Raw genomic sequence first — 14,303 nt, 5'->3', positions numbered from 1 at the left:
ATTTTATTTTATTTTATTTTGTTTTTTCAGCTGGAACGCACAACATGAAAACTCATCAGTGTTTTGCAAAATCCTCCGTTAAGAACTTTCATAATTCCATTCTGTACAAACTCATTAAATGACCTCAGATTGTGAAAATAAAACAAAGCTGAATCAGTTTTCTGTTTTGCCACAAATAGAAATAACGTTTGAGTGCTGAAAAACTGCTGTAATTTCAAAAAGAAGCTGAAACTGAAAAGCTAATTGCTGAATCAGCATTCACTCAAGTAAATGAGCACAAAACCCAGTTGTTGTTTTTTTCCACACAATAACTGCTTTATTTCCTCTGACTGGACAGTCTTAGTAAAGCAACATGAACAATGTGCAGTTTGACACGTTTTCCACTTCACTGTAACTACAGAGACCTGCACAGAAACAACAAGGTGCCACATTGAAAGCCCAGGATGGATACAAGTAGCGAAGGCAACAACACAACACACACGTACAGTTAGCTGACTGTACGCACGACTGGCCAGTCCTGGACCCTGACTCCACCTCCTCCTTCAGGCTTCAGGGTTGTCCGGTCGAGGTGTCGACATTCTTGGGTGTGCATGATCCTCCAGACGTAGATGAACACTTTTTTAGGTGTTTACACTAAATTATGCTCTTGGATATACAAGAATAAAAGCTAGACTTTAAACACGTGACCCTGCTCAGTGTGCTGTGTTGAAAARGAGCTACATTTCTGGGACTAGAACCTAAATACAGTACATCATGAGTAGTGCATATATTAAATTCTCTGTGATAACTTTGGGTAGCTAAATACAGTGTTAGCTGTTAGCATGTTTAAAATAAATATATATCGTCCTCTAATCTGATTTCAAATWGACTCTCGCTCTTAGAAAAGCACCGTGCRTGTATGATATAATCTTAATTTTTATTCCCTACAATTAAAACTTTCATAACATTCAGTCAATCAACAATCACCCGATCAGTCGTTGTGTGAGCGGCTAGTTTCCTGCAGGAGTGCAGCTGTCTGCAGACGGATCAGATGGAAGCCGTGAAGTCGCTCTCTTTGGGTCGGACCTGGGCCACGTGTTCCAGCTGGCCTGAGTCGGACATGTCGTAGTCGGTCTCGTACTTGGCCAGGATTTTCATCACGGGACGGAGTTTCAGCCACCACTGCTCGGTCGGGATCCTGTGGCTGAAAGGAGAAAGTTTGAGGGTGAAAAAGGGGTAAAGCTTTCTTTTACGGTACACTTATTACCATGTAACTGGGAGGTAATAAAATAAATGTAATTTAATATAATTGCTACCTTATTTCATGTAATTACAAGGTAATAAAAATGTTATTTAATATAATTACTACCTTATTACCATGTAATTATGAGATAATAAAAAATAAAATTAAATCTAATTACTAACTTATTACCATGTAATTACATGGAAAAAATGTAATTACTACCTTATTACTATGTAATTACAAGGTAAAGTGTAATTAAATACAATTGCTACCTTATTACCATTTAATTACGAGGTAATAAAATGTAATTAAACGTAATTACTACCTTATTACCATGTAATTATGAGGTAATAAAAATGTAATTAAATGTAATTACTACCTTATTACCATATAATTACATGCTTCATGTAATTACATGGTAATTAGGGTACAAAAAACTACTGTTAGTAAAACTACATTTATACAATCAAAATTACTATTCAATAGTAACTCAACACTATTTATAACCAAAAGACTACAACTAAATTTTGGGGTTAGTGATTAATTGCAATAAAATATAACTTTAAAACTGTCCAAATTACCTACTACCTATTTAGGTGTTACATAGTGAATTGTAATACATTACCAGGTAAGTGCTACATTACTGCAGACAATTAACTACATAGTAAAATTGTACCCTAATTACCACGTAGTTACATGTAATAAGGTAGTTACCATAATTACATTTTTTATTACCTTGTAATTACATGGTAATATAAGGTTAGCGTAAAAGAAAGCGTTACTGAAAACGGCAACCTTTCCCACCATTTTCCCCACMTGATAACCTGGAAAAAACCCTCTTTGATGGCAGTCATAAGTCTTAACTGCTGCAGCAACATTACCGGGAGGACACGCACGGAGGCCGTGGAGCTAAATTTGGGATTTAATCTATTTCTCAGAGGAGCGTTGGCATTTTTTTCATGCTGCAGCTGCAACATCACACAGTAAAACACCCAGCAGGGAGGTGAAAACAACATGTCTGATCAGCTGGAGCAACGAGTTTCTCAAGATGAAGTGACTGTGGGTGAAAGTGCAGTGAGACGAGACAATAACGTGTGTTWGTCAAACCTGGACACTTCCCAGGTGTGAGAAAATCAAGGTTTCATGGAGTGGTCAGAGATTTGGAATGAAAACCTTTCTAAAAATCTGTTTAAAATCCTCTTGTTCCTTTATGTACTGGCAACAAACAGTTCTGTTAAAATTTTGTGGATAAGCATGAAGATTTTCCATCTGCTTTCCAATTTGAGACCATCATATCAGAATATTCTGCAAGTTTTAATTTCACAAAAACAGTCTTGATTATTCTTTCTTGCTGCAAATAAATCGTGTTGAGATTACGGAGAACTTAAAGAAAACATCCTGCTTTTAAATCCTTTCCACATTTAAATCATTCAGTTGGGTCTTTATAAAGTGAAACTACAATGCTGTGATCTGAATTCTTTCTTTTGCCACTTTTCTGCTGTGTGTCTCAGAGCAGCTGGTTTTGTTACCGTTCCTTTAAGACGCTTCAAGCCCCGCCCCCCTCCGGCTTCCAGACCGATCCACTCCAGTTTAAGAGAGGGGAAAGTTTTCTTAGCTTGTAGACATGTTTTATTTACAATTTAATAAAAATATGTCAACAACAGAAGACCTTGCATGTTGGAACCAGAGTCTGACCCAGAACCAGAGGTGAATTAAAACTAGGAAATTGTAGTTGGTAAGTCCAGAACTTATTAAGCAATTCCGTCAAATAACCTGCACAGGTAAAACAACATCAACAAAAAAATACATTTAGCTAGAAGCCAAGAAGAAGTTTACTTACATTTTTCACCACATCTAAAAACAACATCAAAAAAAAAAAAAAAAAAAAACAAGTCTATAGAATCTTCTATCTTACACAAAGTCGGTCTCTTCCTGAAGCTGTGCCACCGGCTGAAAGACCATCGCTCTTCGACGCATCCCCAGCAGACAGGCGCTCTCCTCTGAATTAGCAAAGACCCTCCCTGTGTTAAAGAAGAACACCTGTTGTTTTAAACCGAGACACACCAAACGACAACCTGAGTTTATGTCTGAAAATCACGTCAAACTCCAGCACCTCCTTTGTAGGACTCTTTGAGCATCCGTGTGATCCACTGAACGGCTTTAGCTGCAACTTTGGTGCCAAAGTTTCTGTCAAAAGGAGATGGAGCTCCTCCCTGGTAACAAGAAAATATACAGAATACCCCTTTAGTCATCATCAAGTAGAGAAAAAAAAATGAATCTACTATTGTAAAGTTTATGTTTCATTCAAATAGGTCACTAGTTAGAAATAATTTACATCATTTTACTGACCCAATGTGTTTGTTCTAAACTGATTTGTGTTAAACTTTCCTTTAGGATCATAAATGTGATTTTTCATAAATATTCAAACGTGCTTTATGAGCTGATTGAGTTTGCAGAATTCCTCTGGAGTTTTCATAAAGCAACCTCAGCTTTTACCCCGCTGACCTGTGACCTGGAAAAGCGAGGCTTCGCTCTGCGCGTTTCTGACTACCAAATGGTCTATTAGTGAATTTAACCTGGACCAGCAGTCTAAACACCTCYGCACAGAGCCTGTTGTGTTTCCTGTGTAGTACTGTGTGTATCTCTACCTGCTGCATGTGACCCAGGATGTTCTTCCTGCAGTCGAACACGCCTCGACCTTCCTCAGAGTACAGCTGGTAGATGAAGTCGGTGGTGAAGTTTTCGTTGCAGTTCTCGTTCCTGAAACACACAAATGATGAAAATTTGCAGTTTGAAAAGAAGAGCAACCTGTTTGACAGGGTGCCAGTTGTATGCAGGTTCAGGACTGGACATTTTRCCCCAATTTAAAAAAAGCTTGAGTACTTATACTATAGTGTAATTATAGTACGCTAAAGTATGTGAAGGCRCCAGTTCCAAAAATACAAGATGCCTTAACACTATGGCATGGTGTTGCCCTCGGGCAACGAACCATTATTTTGGCTCTCACACATTCCCTTTAAAATTGTTTAAGTAAAAATTCACATTAAAATTCTGATGACAAGTTTGTGACCAATGAAATTTGAGTTTGGACCGCATGTGACATTTTGTCTGGGGTTGGAACCACCTTTAGTGGGACCATAGCTGGCTTGGACACACTGCTATCAGAAGGTGATACAAATGTAACTTTTTAGCATGTTTACATTTAAATAATTTTGTACAAAAAATACTGTGATGTGCAGAAACATATTTGATTGATGAAAAATATTTTTTACTTTTATTTATACACAGAAATGGTACTTTTTCCTTCATTTGCCCCAGGGCAACATTGTGCAGTTAGACCACTATTGTTTGACCAATGATATGCAAATGTAGTTTAGCAGAAAAACATAATTATCTCCCTAATTTATTATTATAATTATAATTTTTTTGCTGTATTATTCGTTATTACTCAGAAAATGGATGTAAAAACATTTTATGGGTGCAAGAAACTTGATTTAGGCTCATCCAGCGAGGATGGTGAGCTTGAGACTGACYGTGAGGAAGAGTYGACCCCAMAATTAGAGTTGAAGGAAAGTTTGAAGATCAAGGTTCAGTCAGCAATGTCACATGCTCTGTGTGTGTGTGTGTGTGTGTGTGTGTGATAATTTTACGACCAAAACCAGTAAACCAGGGGTGGGCAATCATGGTCCTGGAGGGCCGCAGCCCTACATGTTTTTACGTTTTTCCCTGCTCCAACACACCTGATTCAGTCACTGAACTACCTCTTCCAAGTTCTGCAGTACGGAGGACCAACACTGACATAATTAGAAATAAAAGCAGAAATAGATAAATAAACCTTTAAATAAATACATTTAAAATGCACCAAATAAATTAAAAAGAACTTTTCCTCATGTTTTATAATTTAATTGACCATATTTATTTTTCCAGCTTATAAACTATATATTTTAACACGATTTAAATTTTTAATGTTTTTTAATATATATTTTACATAGTTTTTACTTGTACATGCATTTGTGTCTCTTGAATGCTTAAATTGAATTATTTTTTATGTTTTTTCCAACAAGTCTTTTTATTTCTATGCTTGTGCTGCTACAGTTTAGCTTAAAGTTTAGTTTAAAAATGCACAAAAACAATAATGTTTTCCTCCTTGCCTTTGTTTTAAACTAAACTTTTAGCTAAACTGAGGCAGCACAAGCGTGCAACACATAAAAATAAAATGACTTATTGGAAAAAATATATAAAAATAAGTATAAAGAGTTAAAACACACAAATGCATGTACAAGTAAAAGCAAAAACAAAATGTATTTTAAAAACATTAAAATTTAAATCTGAAATATATAAACTAATTTATTGGAACTAACCTGGAAAAACAAATATGAAACTCAATTAAAATATGAAACAGGAGATAAAATTCTCCTTTTTAAATTTAATTGGTGCATTTTAAGTGRATTTATTTAGTGGTTTATWTAATTCTGCTTTTATTTCTAATWATGTCAGTTTTGGTCCTCCGTACTGCAGAAGCCTGATAATCATRTATTCATTCACATCAGGTGTGCTGAAGCAGAGAAACAAATAAAACATGCAGGGCTGTGGKCCTSCAGGACCAGGATTGCTCATACCTGCAGTAAACCTTACTGAGACCAAAGTCGGTCCTAATATGGTGGAACTCCATTTTTGGGTTGGAGGTTAGTTTTAAGACTAATATGAATTGAGTTTAGGTAAGGTTTAGGTTGTTTACAGTCTCTCGATGACTCCCCCCACCTCATCCATACTAGGAGGGCTAGGATTAGGGTAAGAGGTCTGGGTGAGACTATAGAAACAACTGGAAATGAATGGAAGTCAGTTAAAAATCCCAATAAGGATAGAAATACAAGTGCATGTGAACGCGTGCATGTATCAGCAGGTGAAAACAGGTAAATGACCTTCTTCATCTTTATACTTCCTGCGATTGTATTAAACAAACGGCCTGTCTGTTGTTTGTGAATTTTTTTTTAGAAAATTAGACATTATCATGCCTCCCCTCCCACTAATATGGCACGACATTTTCTCAATACATGGAGACTGTCGTAAAGCAGTCAAATTTACAAACCATTTGGTGTGACATCACCAAACCCCTTAAAAATCATAAATAAGTTACACTGAAATTGTTGTTTTTTAAAGTAAAAAATAAGGTATTTATTGCTTGTTTGTTCCTCAGTCCATTGTTATTCAATGTAGAAAAACCTTGGCGTTTTAGTGCCTTTATAGCATGTGGGCAACAAACCAAAATGTTGGTGTGGGGGTGGTCACATTTTATGATCAATATAGGGACATCAAAGTTCCTATAAACAAGGTTCAATTTTTTTTCCTAAAATAAAAAGTCATGCCATAGAGGGTTAAGATCAAKATGAAAAGAGGTGGAAAGACTTTGTCAATCTTTTTTTATGTTGTTAGAAAACAGACTCACACAGGCCCCACACATCACAGAAGCTACAATAATAAAATATGAAGTTACTGTTTATGAATCACAACTGTATCAGCAATGTCAGTATGTTAGAGCAAGAACAGCTCTTAAAAAGTATTTTTAAAAACCACTACAGGAGCCATGGTCTGGTGCCAGAAACACCCGATTCTGACACGACTGTGACTCAAAACTTCAGTTAATCATAGTGCCCCTAATAAAATAAGAACATATTTGAACATGTAACTATAGGAAATTAAATGCAGAAGAGACTAATTTATGAGTTTTTATATATACTTTACCAAAAACAACTTAAAATACTCTAGGAACACTAATATGAGATGTGCGTATCCGTTTTGTTTGCAGCCAGGAAATGCCATTTGTTTGGTTTTTCTGTTTGAAATCGTGCACCGCTCTGTTTCAGTCTTTTAGTTAAAGAAAATTAGGCGCAGCTCACTGCACCGGCTCACAAAGTCACCTTCACTCTATGCAAAGTATTCCATTTGTCCTATTTCCTCAGACCTTCATCCAGCTGAAAGTATTTTAACACTGTAGCTGCAGTGGACCAAAATAACCACAATGCAGCACATAAAGTGTAGGATCACTGATGCATGAAGGACTAAACAATCAGACACTTTTAATTGCTTTTTAACAAAAACTGCRGTGGAAATCTTTCACATTCTTTCATAATCTTTCAAACTAAATTCTTTATAAAACAGTGAAAAGCCGTGAAAAGTGCAAACGCAACTGTGAAATCAAACAGGATCAAACTCACCGGAGCACCAAGCCTCTCTGGATGCTCGTCTTCATTTTCTGCGTCAGATGTTCCACGTTGTTCTGAGGACAAAACAGAGCTTCAGTTTAAAGTGGAGGGGAGAGAAGCTGCTTAAAGTCTGACACCTCAGTGTCATCATCAGTGTGGAGGAGAGAGAGGCGCAGAGAGACACAAACACCACCAGGGGGCTCCAAAACCACACTTCTTAAACTAGGAACAGCAAAGTTCATGTTTGACGTAGATTTGATTGGTTGTTTAAAAAGTCCTCTGTGTGCATCTTCAAACACTTGATCACCTTTATAATTATAATAATATTATTTAAACCTGCTTCTTTCTTGTTCACACATGGATTCTGTCTTATACTGACTTTCTTCCCTCCAAAGCATAGCTCCTCCTCTCTTCTCTTCCACCTGCTCCCTACTCTCACTACACATCATGTAGTCCTTGTCTGTCAGTCTGTTCATCACATTTATTACAAAGTATACTAAATATCTACAGTTTAATATCTATAAAACATAAAGAAATGATTCTGAACCTTATTTTGAAACATTTCTGCTCTGACCTGCAGGTCACGGATGTCAAACTGCTCCTCGTAGATGTAGACCGTGTCGGCGCCTGCAGCCAGACCGCCCACGGTGGCCAGGTAGCCACAGTAGCCCCCCATGGTCTCGATGATGAAGACCCGCCGCTTGGTGCCGCTGGCCGACTGCTTGATGCGGTCACACGTCTGATCCCCACCAACGCACAGGTTAGAAAGTTAGTAAAGGAAGCAGAYTGTCTGGGCGTGCAGCTGTGGAACATGCAGTTTAAAGCAGAACTGGATCGCACCAAACAGAAAAACTTTCTTATCTTATGATTTGTAAACATTAATTTCTTGTCATTTTAGCACTTTAGGACTCAGGCCTGAATTCACCGTACAGTACAAGTCATTTTAATACGAATTCTGACTGAAACGATCATTAAACTAAATAAGTAGCAGCTCTGCTTTAAACTAGAAYCATTTGCTGCAGAAAGCTGTGAGTGAGGGATGCACAGGTTCTGCATAAGATTAAGATTTATCTCTGAAAAGACCTCTACAAAGAAATGATTTTTAGGTCATAAATAGGATGTCAGCCTGCGCATCACTCTGTTTTACTGGACGAGTGGAGTTCACCATAGAACATTTACAGCCTGCGGTCAATCTATACGTTCTCTATATGATAACCTTCTAGTGAATGGTAAAAAGTTATGAATAGTTTTTAAAAAAGTGCTTTTGGTTTACAGTCTATACCTGAGTTAGAGGTGCAGCAAAAAACTTTCAATAAATGTAAATGGTAAAAAAAAGACTTCTGTTATTTATGTAACAAATTCAACTTTTTTTCATATATTTTAAGTTTYTAGACAATATACAGTATATAATAGTGTTCTTCACTGGCGTATTGCTTTGCTGCTCACTGTATTGCTTTTTGTTTTTTGGCAAACTTCACTCGTCCAAAACAGCACAGAAGCAAAAGCACTTCAACAGTCYCGGTGGTTTTAGACACAGATCTTTACTGCTGGGTCAGAAAAAAAACTCAGGACTCACTGACATGCAGGTGCAGTCTGGTCTTTCTTTAAACAGCAGAATATGAACTTTAAAGCTGATTTTGACCACATTAACAGTTAAACCCAGGCTGTTTGTGGCAAGTCTAATGGCTTCAAATGCTTGTTTCATCTGTCTTTTTTCTCTTGTGGTGAAAAACAATAAACGTGTTGCTACATGTCTTATGAGGAGGCCTTCACATCTAAATTCACTGATTAGTTACAACAATTATGTGTAGATAAATCAAACCAAATCAAACTAGGAGATGACTTTCTTTTAGTCAGGAACAAAACTCCTGAGGCCTTAAAAACATCAGGTGATGTCAGTAAACTCATTATTGCATAACTGGATGTTTTAAATGGATCCCCGATTAGTTGTAACATTAGATTTTATTTGATAAACATTTATTTTAACTGTAAAATAAAGACTGTAAAAATACTGTAGGCCGTTTTGTTTTGTAAATTTTTATAAATATATTTTAACACGGACGGAGCCATTTTATTTACACGCAAAGCATTCTGGGTAAATGATGACGTGGATAGGTCCTCGGTGCGAGGCTGCTAGCGAGCTATATCCACCCTGAAGGTTAATCTTGGACAATATCTGARGATCGACTCTTTTAAATGAAACCAGAGAGCGTTGACAGAGAGGAGAAGGTAGAAATGACTCAGCCTGMAACTGAAAATATGGATGGAGGACAACAGAGCTGCTTCATGGAAGAAGAACCTCAGCTWAGCCTGTTAGCATTTGCGCTAGCGCCGACACTTTATTGCCTTATATATATTAGCTCAGCGGTAGTGCGACAAACAAGCTAAACTGAGGTCCTCCATCCATATTTTCAGTTGCAGGCTGAGTCATTTTTGTGTTCCCCTCTCTGTCATGTGGACGGAGGACCTCGGTGATGGTGATAGCATCGGGGCTAATGCTAATGTTACAACTAATCGGGGATKCCTTTAACAAGATAATTGCTTCTCATTATTCTTCACTGTAGCTTTTGCAAAGTCATGAATACCAGAAAGAAAAAAATGACGACATTTAAAATTTGTAATCAAACTTTCTCATGTAAAACGGCCCGAAGTGACTGAAAAAAGGTGAAACCTTCCAGCCGTACATTGAGTACATGTCTCTCCGTTTGGGCCCTTACCTCCACYATGGCGTTGAGCGACGTGTCGGCTCCGAGGCTGAGGTCGGTGCCCGGAACATTGTTACTAATGGTAGCAGGCAGAACGCACATCGGGATGCAAAACTCCTCATAGTGGGCCCGGGCCTGGTACAGCTGCAGCAGGGACTCAAAAGCCTGATGGTGGTGACCGTGACATGCAGTTAGACCACCTGGGGGAGTGGGAGCCTACATAATGTAAACAGGAGCTCCCTCATCCTGTACCCTGAGTGATGTGTTGGGTTCAGACTGAACTGAACATCTCATTCTATATGATACGATGATGTATTGGCGATATATAGATCCTTAAATTGAGCCTTAGAGAAGGAACGTGCAGCTCTGTAACGTGTGGCTGGCTCTCTCCAGGAGATCAGGGAGCTCTGGCTTCTCGTTGGCTAAGAGTGGGACGGGGAGCAGGGGCYGYAGTCATCGTGGCGGATGATTAAAGACGTTGAAACAACAAAATAAACAGAGGCGGTGCTCAAAAGGCCTCGTGTCTGTTTAGGTCCAACGGAGAGGGAGAAGTTCCGCCTCGTCTCAGACTGTCTGTACGAGTCCACACTGGAGGTTTACCCTCCAAACATGCTGCCTCTGTGTCATTTAGAGGAGAAACTCACCATGTATTCTGCTGCTGTTTACCYGCATACACCCTCAGTGAGCTGGACGAACACGGTAAGGACACGTGTCACAGACATGCAACATGCTCCAACACTCATCTGGGACCCCTGCTGACCAGCTCGCCTCCAACATGAAGCAGGTTTGCTGCTTCTGCTGGACCTAATATCAATATTTTTATTATTTCTATCATCTTAACATTTATTATTGACCTGCTGTAATTTATTTCCATCACGGCAGGAGTGTTTGTGTGAAAGCAGGTTAGCTGCTTCCATTAACAGCTCAAAGCTTGGAGCTAAAAGGTGTCTTGTGTTTACTAAATACACACTGAAATGTCTCTGTTGTGTGCARGTTTGACAAACTTTAACCAAACTGGAAAGACTAACAAGTAAAAAAAAACGGATTCTGTAAATATATTTGTCAAACAGCCGAAGTGACTGCAGGAAGCAACACAAGACTGGCAGCTCAGCAGAAACGGGTTAATTGGGTYCTTGTTGTCACAAAATGCAAGCTTTCAGCCAAAGATTGTGAATAAACTAAACCAGACTGACTGTTTAACTAGATGGACAGACGTAGTGCTGAGCTAATGGGGTTATGATTAAAATGTTTTTATTAATGGTAGAAATCATCATATTTATTTTTATTTTATTGAAACTTTTTACTGTTTGAAAAACTGTTGTTGCAAATGAGCTGCTATGCTTTAAATAATATCACTCTTCCATTAGAGAACAATGATCATATTTGTTTTTGACTGACAGATGTTTGTTTGGTTATGGAGGACTGAAACTGACATAATTAGAAATAAAATCAGAAATATATATAAACAGACCAATAAATAAATAAATACACTTAAAATGCACCAATTAAATGATAAAAGGAGAAATTTACCTTGTGTTTTACAATTTAATTGACCTTCATATTTAGTTTTCCAGCTTAGTTCCAATAAATTATATATTTTCTCACATAATTTACATTTTACTGTTATAAAAAAATATTTTTCCTTTTACTTGTACATGCTGTGTCTCTTAAATGAATATATTTCTATGTGTTGCTTTTACACTTTTCTGTCTCCTGTTTTAATTTGACCTTATGCATTTCTGGCTCTTTATGCAAATAATGTGGGCGGAGCTTCTTGTGTCAGCTCCTCTGCTATTGGTCAACTGACAGGAAAGAGCAGGATCCATGTGTAGATCTGCTCTGCATGCTGCATCAGTTTAGCTTAAAGTTTAGTTTAAAACAACAACATAGTTGAGTGTTTTCCTCCTTGCCTATAAACAGTAAAATGTAAATWATGTTTTAAAATATAGAATTTATTGAAACTAAGCTGGGAACATAAATGAGGTCAATTAAATGATAAAACATGAGGTAAATTTCTCCTTTTTAAGTGTGTTTATTTATTTATTGGTCCATTTATATATTCCTGCTTTTATTTCTAATTACGACAGCTTCGGTCTTCTATATTCGATTCCCATTTGGTACCATTTTTGTGTTTGAACAAATTTGACCCTTTACCAGATGTAGAACCGTTTGTGACAGTTCATTGTAAGGATGGTTCATTTCATTAAAAATGGCCGATGTTAGAACCAGTCCTAACCAGCTTGTTGGTTTGTGGAAGCAAGCCGTCGGTCAGCAGAGCCCCCAAACTTACCGACCGGGTGGTGTTTGAGCGTCACGCGGACACACATTCACATGCAGTCGAGCCCAGCTACACTTACATCAGTAATGGCGTTCAGAGCCGTGTCTGAGCCAATGCTGAGGTCTGAACCAGGGATATTATTGGAGACCGTCGCGGGGATCATAACCATGGGCACACAGAACTCTGAGAACTTGTCCCGGGCCGAGGAAAGCTCCAGTAGTCCCATGTAGGCCTGCAGCGGTGAGAGCCAGTGTGTGTTGGTTGTTGTTGCTCAGGAGGTGAAACCAGTGGGAGAAAAGTGAGGAGACTGAAGGATTTCAAAGAGTGGCGTGAAGATGAGAACACCGCTGAGACTTTCAGACGTAAAAAGCTTTAAAGGAAAACATGGAGAAGATCTAGGAGAGGGGAAGACGTGTTCAGTTCTGGGCTTTAAATAAGTTAAAAGAATCCAAATGAACCTTTCAGATCACATGATGTTATGTTATCAGTGTTCAGGCATTGATTAATATCATTTTTCCATCATTATTTTTCAGGTTAAACAAACAGGCCTGGTCAGAGCTGTGAAATGAGAACTGAGTGTGTGGGTGGGGTGGGGGTTTTGGCTTGGGTGGACCTCAGGATGGATGTGGCTCATTTCCAAAAAGGGAGGAGAGAGTTAAAAGAAGGAGGGTCCTGCTGATGGGAGAAAAGCGGTGGGAAAATTCAGAGGCACTCGGGATAAAACAAAGTTCAGGGACGAGTGAGGTGGAGGGAGAAGCCAAGAGGAGAGAGCCAAGCCAGAGAGGACGCACAGGAAGTCCATGTTGTTGCTTGTCACAGAACAAAACACAAAGATGGAAACTGGGGGGTTTCCACCAAGCTGACAAAGTCAACGCTGCTTAATCCTGTTTTTATCAGGTTATWAATAGAAGCTGAAAAGTATTTTAAAAACTTGCTGCAGTAAATTTGCATCAATCTTGTTGGTGAGGAGAGAAACTGTCACTAAACCTTTAAGAAAAAAACTTTGAAAGCTTTTGATAATATAAAAAAACTTTCCTTTGGGTAATCAGATGGTTGTTGATACTGTGGTTTACATGTGCAGAATAAATTTTGCTACAGATGTCATTTTGGGACTAATGAAACTGATACATATTTAATCTGTTAGCTGGGTTAAATTTATCGTCTATAATCCAGTAATTTTCCACAGTTTGGCTTTGCAGCTTGGCCAAAAATAACACCCATACATGAACGAGCAAAACAAGACATTTTATAGATACCAAATGAAAACAAAGAACAATAAAAATGTTAAAACACTTGGCTGGTGAACAGCAAAGGAACAGATTAAACAGAATAAAGACAGAACTAAGTAATAAAACAGTTTCAATTACTCTAAAGAAATCAGTTTTTCTTATCATAAGCTCACTAAAATAAGTTAATAAAGTTAAACTGCTTTAGCATTTCCTCCTGTTGTATTTTAAAATAAAAGAACTTGTTCAGAGTTAAATAATTAGGTGAATTAAACGACGAACCTCAAATCCTCCGATCACCAGCAGAGCATTGATGTTATTGATCCTCATCTGTTCAGCGATCTTCTCCAGATGTTTCCCTGGAAGAGTTCTGGTGCACAAAAATATTTCACTACAAATCTGCTTCAGACTTTACCAACATTATTTTTTATTTATAGTAAAAATATTCAAATTTCTCCATTATGTTACTGAGATTTCAATAAAGCAAGATAGAGTCAGTTTAGAGCAAATTAATAAAATATATATTTCGGTCATGATAAAAATAAATTTAGTCTGTGCCTCACCTTTTGGTCCCCAGGAGAGACCCCCCCTGGCCTGTCCATCCTCCAACATCTCCCCAGCCGATCTCTTTGATCTGATAAGAGAAGTAATATATATACGGTATATATA

The 14,303-nt window shown here is 37.9% G+C and overlaps 2 protein-coding genes across 2 annotated transcripts in view; one reads left to right on the top strand and one right to left on the bottom strand.

The window, feature by feature from the left end:
* Nucleotides 1-362, top strand: part of pitrm1 (pitrilysin metallopeptidase 1) — a gene marked incomplete in the record, with an annotated part of 43,497 nt that extends 43,135 nt beyond the window's left edge. Inside the window, 1 exon segment of the mRNA XM_014025826.1 lies at nucleotides 34-362.
* Nucleotides 291-14,303, bottom strand: part of LOC106530247 (ATP-dependent 6-phosphofructokinase, platelet type) — a gene marked incomplete in the record, with an annotated part of 44,330 nt that continues 30,317 nt past the window's right edge. The window contains 9 exon segments of the mRNA XM_014025828.1: nucleotides 291-1,183; nucleotides 3,138-3,243; nucleotides 3,336-3,435; nucleotides 3,871-3,982; nucleotides 7,438-7,499; nucleotides 8,000-8,164; nucleotides 10,143-10,295; nucleotides 13,917-14,004; nucleotides 14,198-14,268. Of these exon segments, the coding sequence (XP_013881282.1) occupies nucleotides 1,027-1,183; nucleotides 3,138-3,243; nucleotides 3,336-3,435; nucleotides 3,871-3,982; nucleotides 7,438-7,499; nucleotides 8,000-8,164; nucleotides 10,143-10,295; nucleotides 13,917-14,004; nucleotides 14,198-14,268 (1,014 nt within the window).

This window comes from Austrofundulus limnaeus, unplaced genomic scaffold (genome assembly GCF_001266775.1).
Source record: "Austrofundulus limnaeus strain Quisiro unplaced genomic scaffold, Austrofundulus_limnaeus-1.0 Scaffold503, whole genome shotgun sequence".
Classification (NCBI taxonomy): Eukaryota; Metazoa; Chordata; class Actinopteri; order Cyprinodontiformes; family Rivulidae; genus Austrofundulus; species Austrofundulus limnaeus.
The sequence above is the reverse complement of the archived record's forward strand: the minus strand, read 5'-3'. Positions and strand labels throughout refer to the sequence as shown.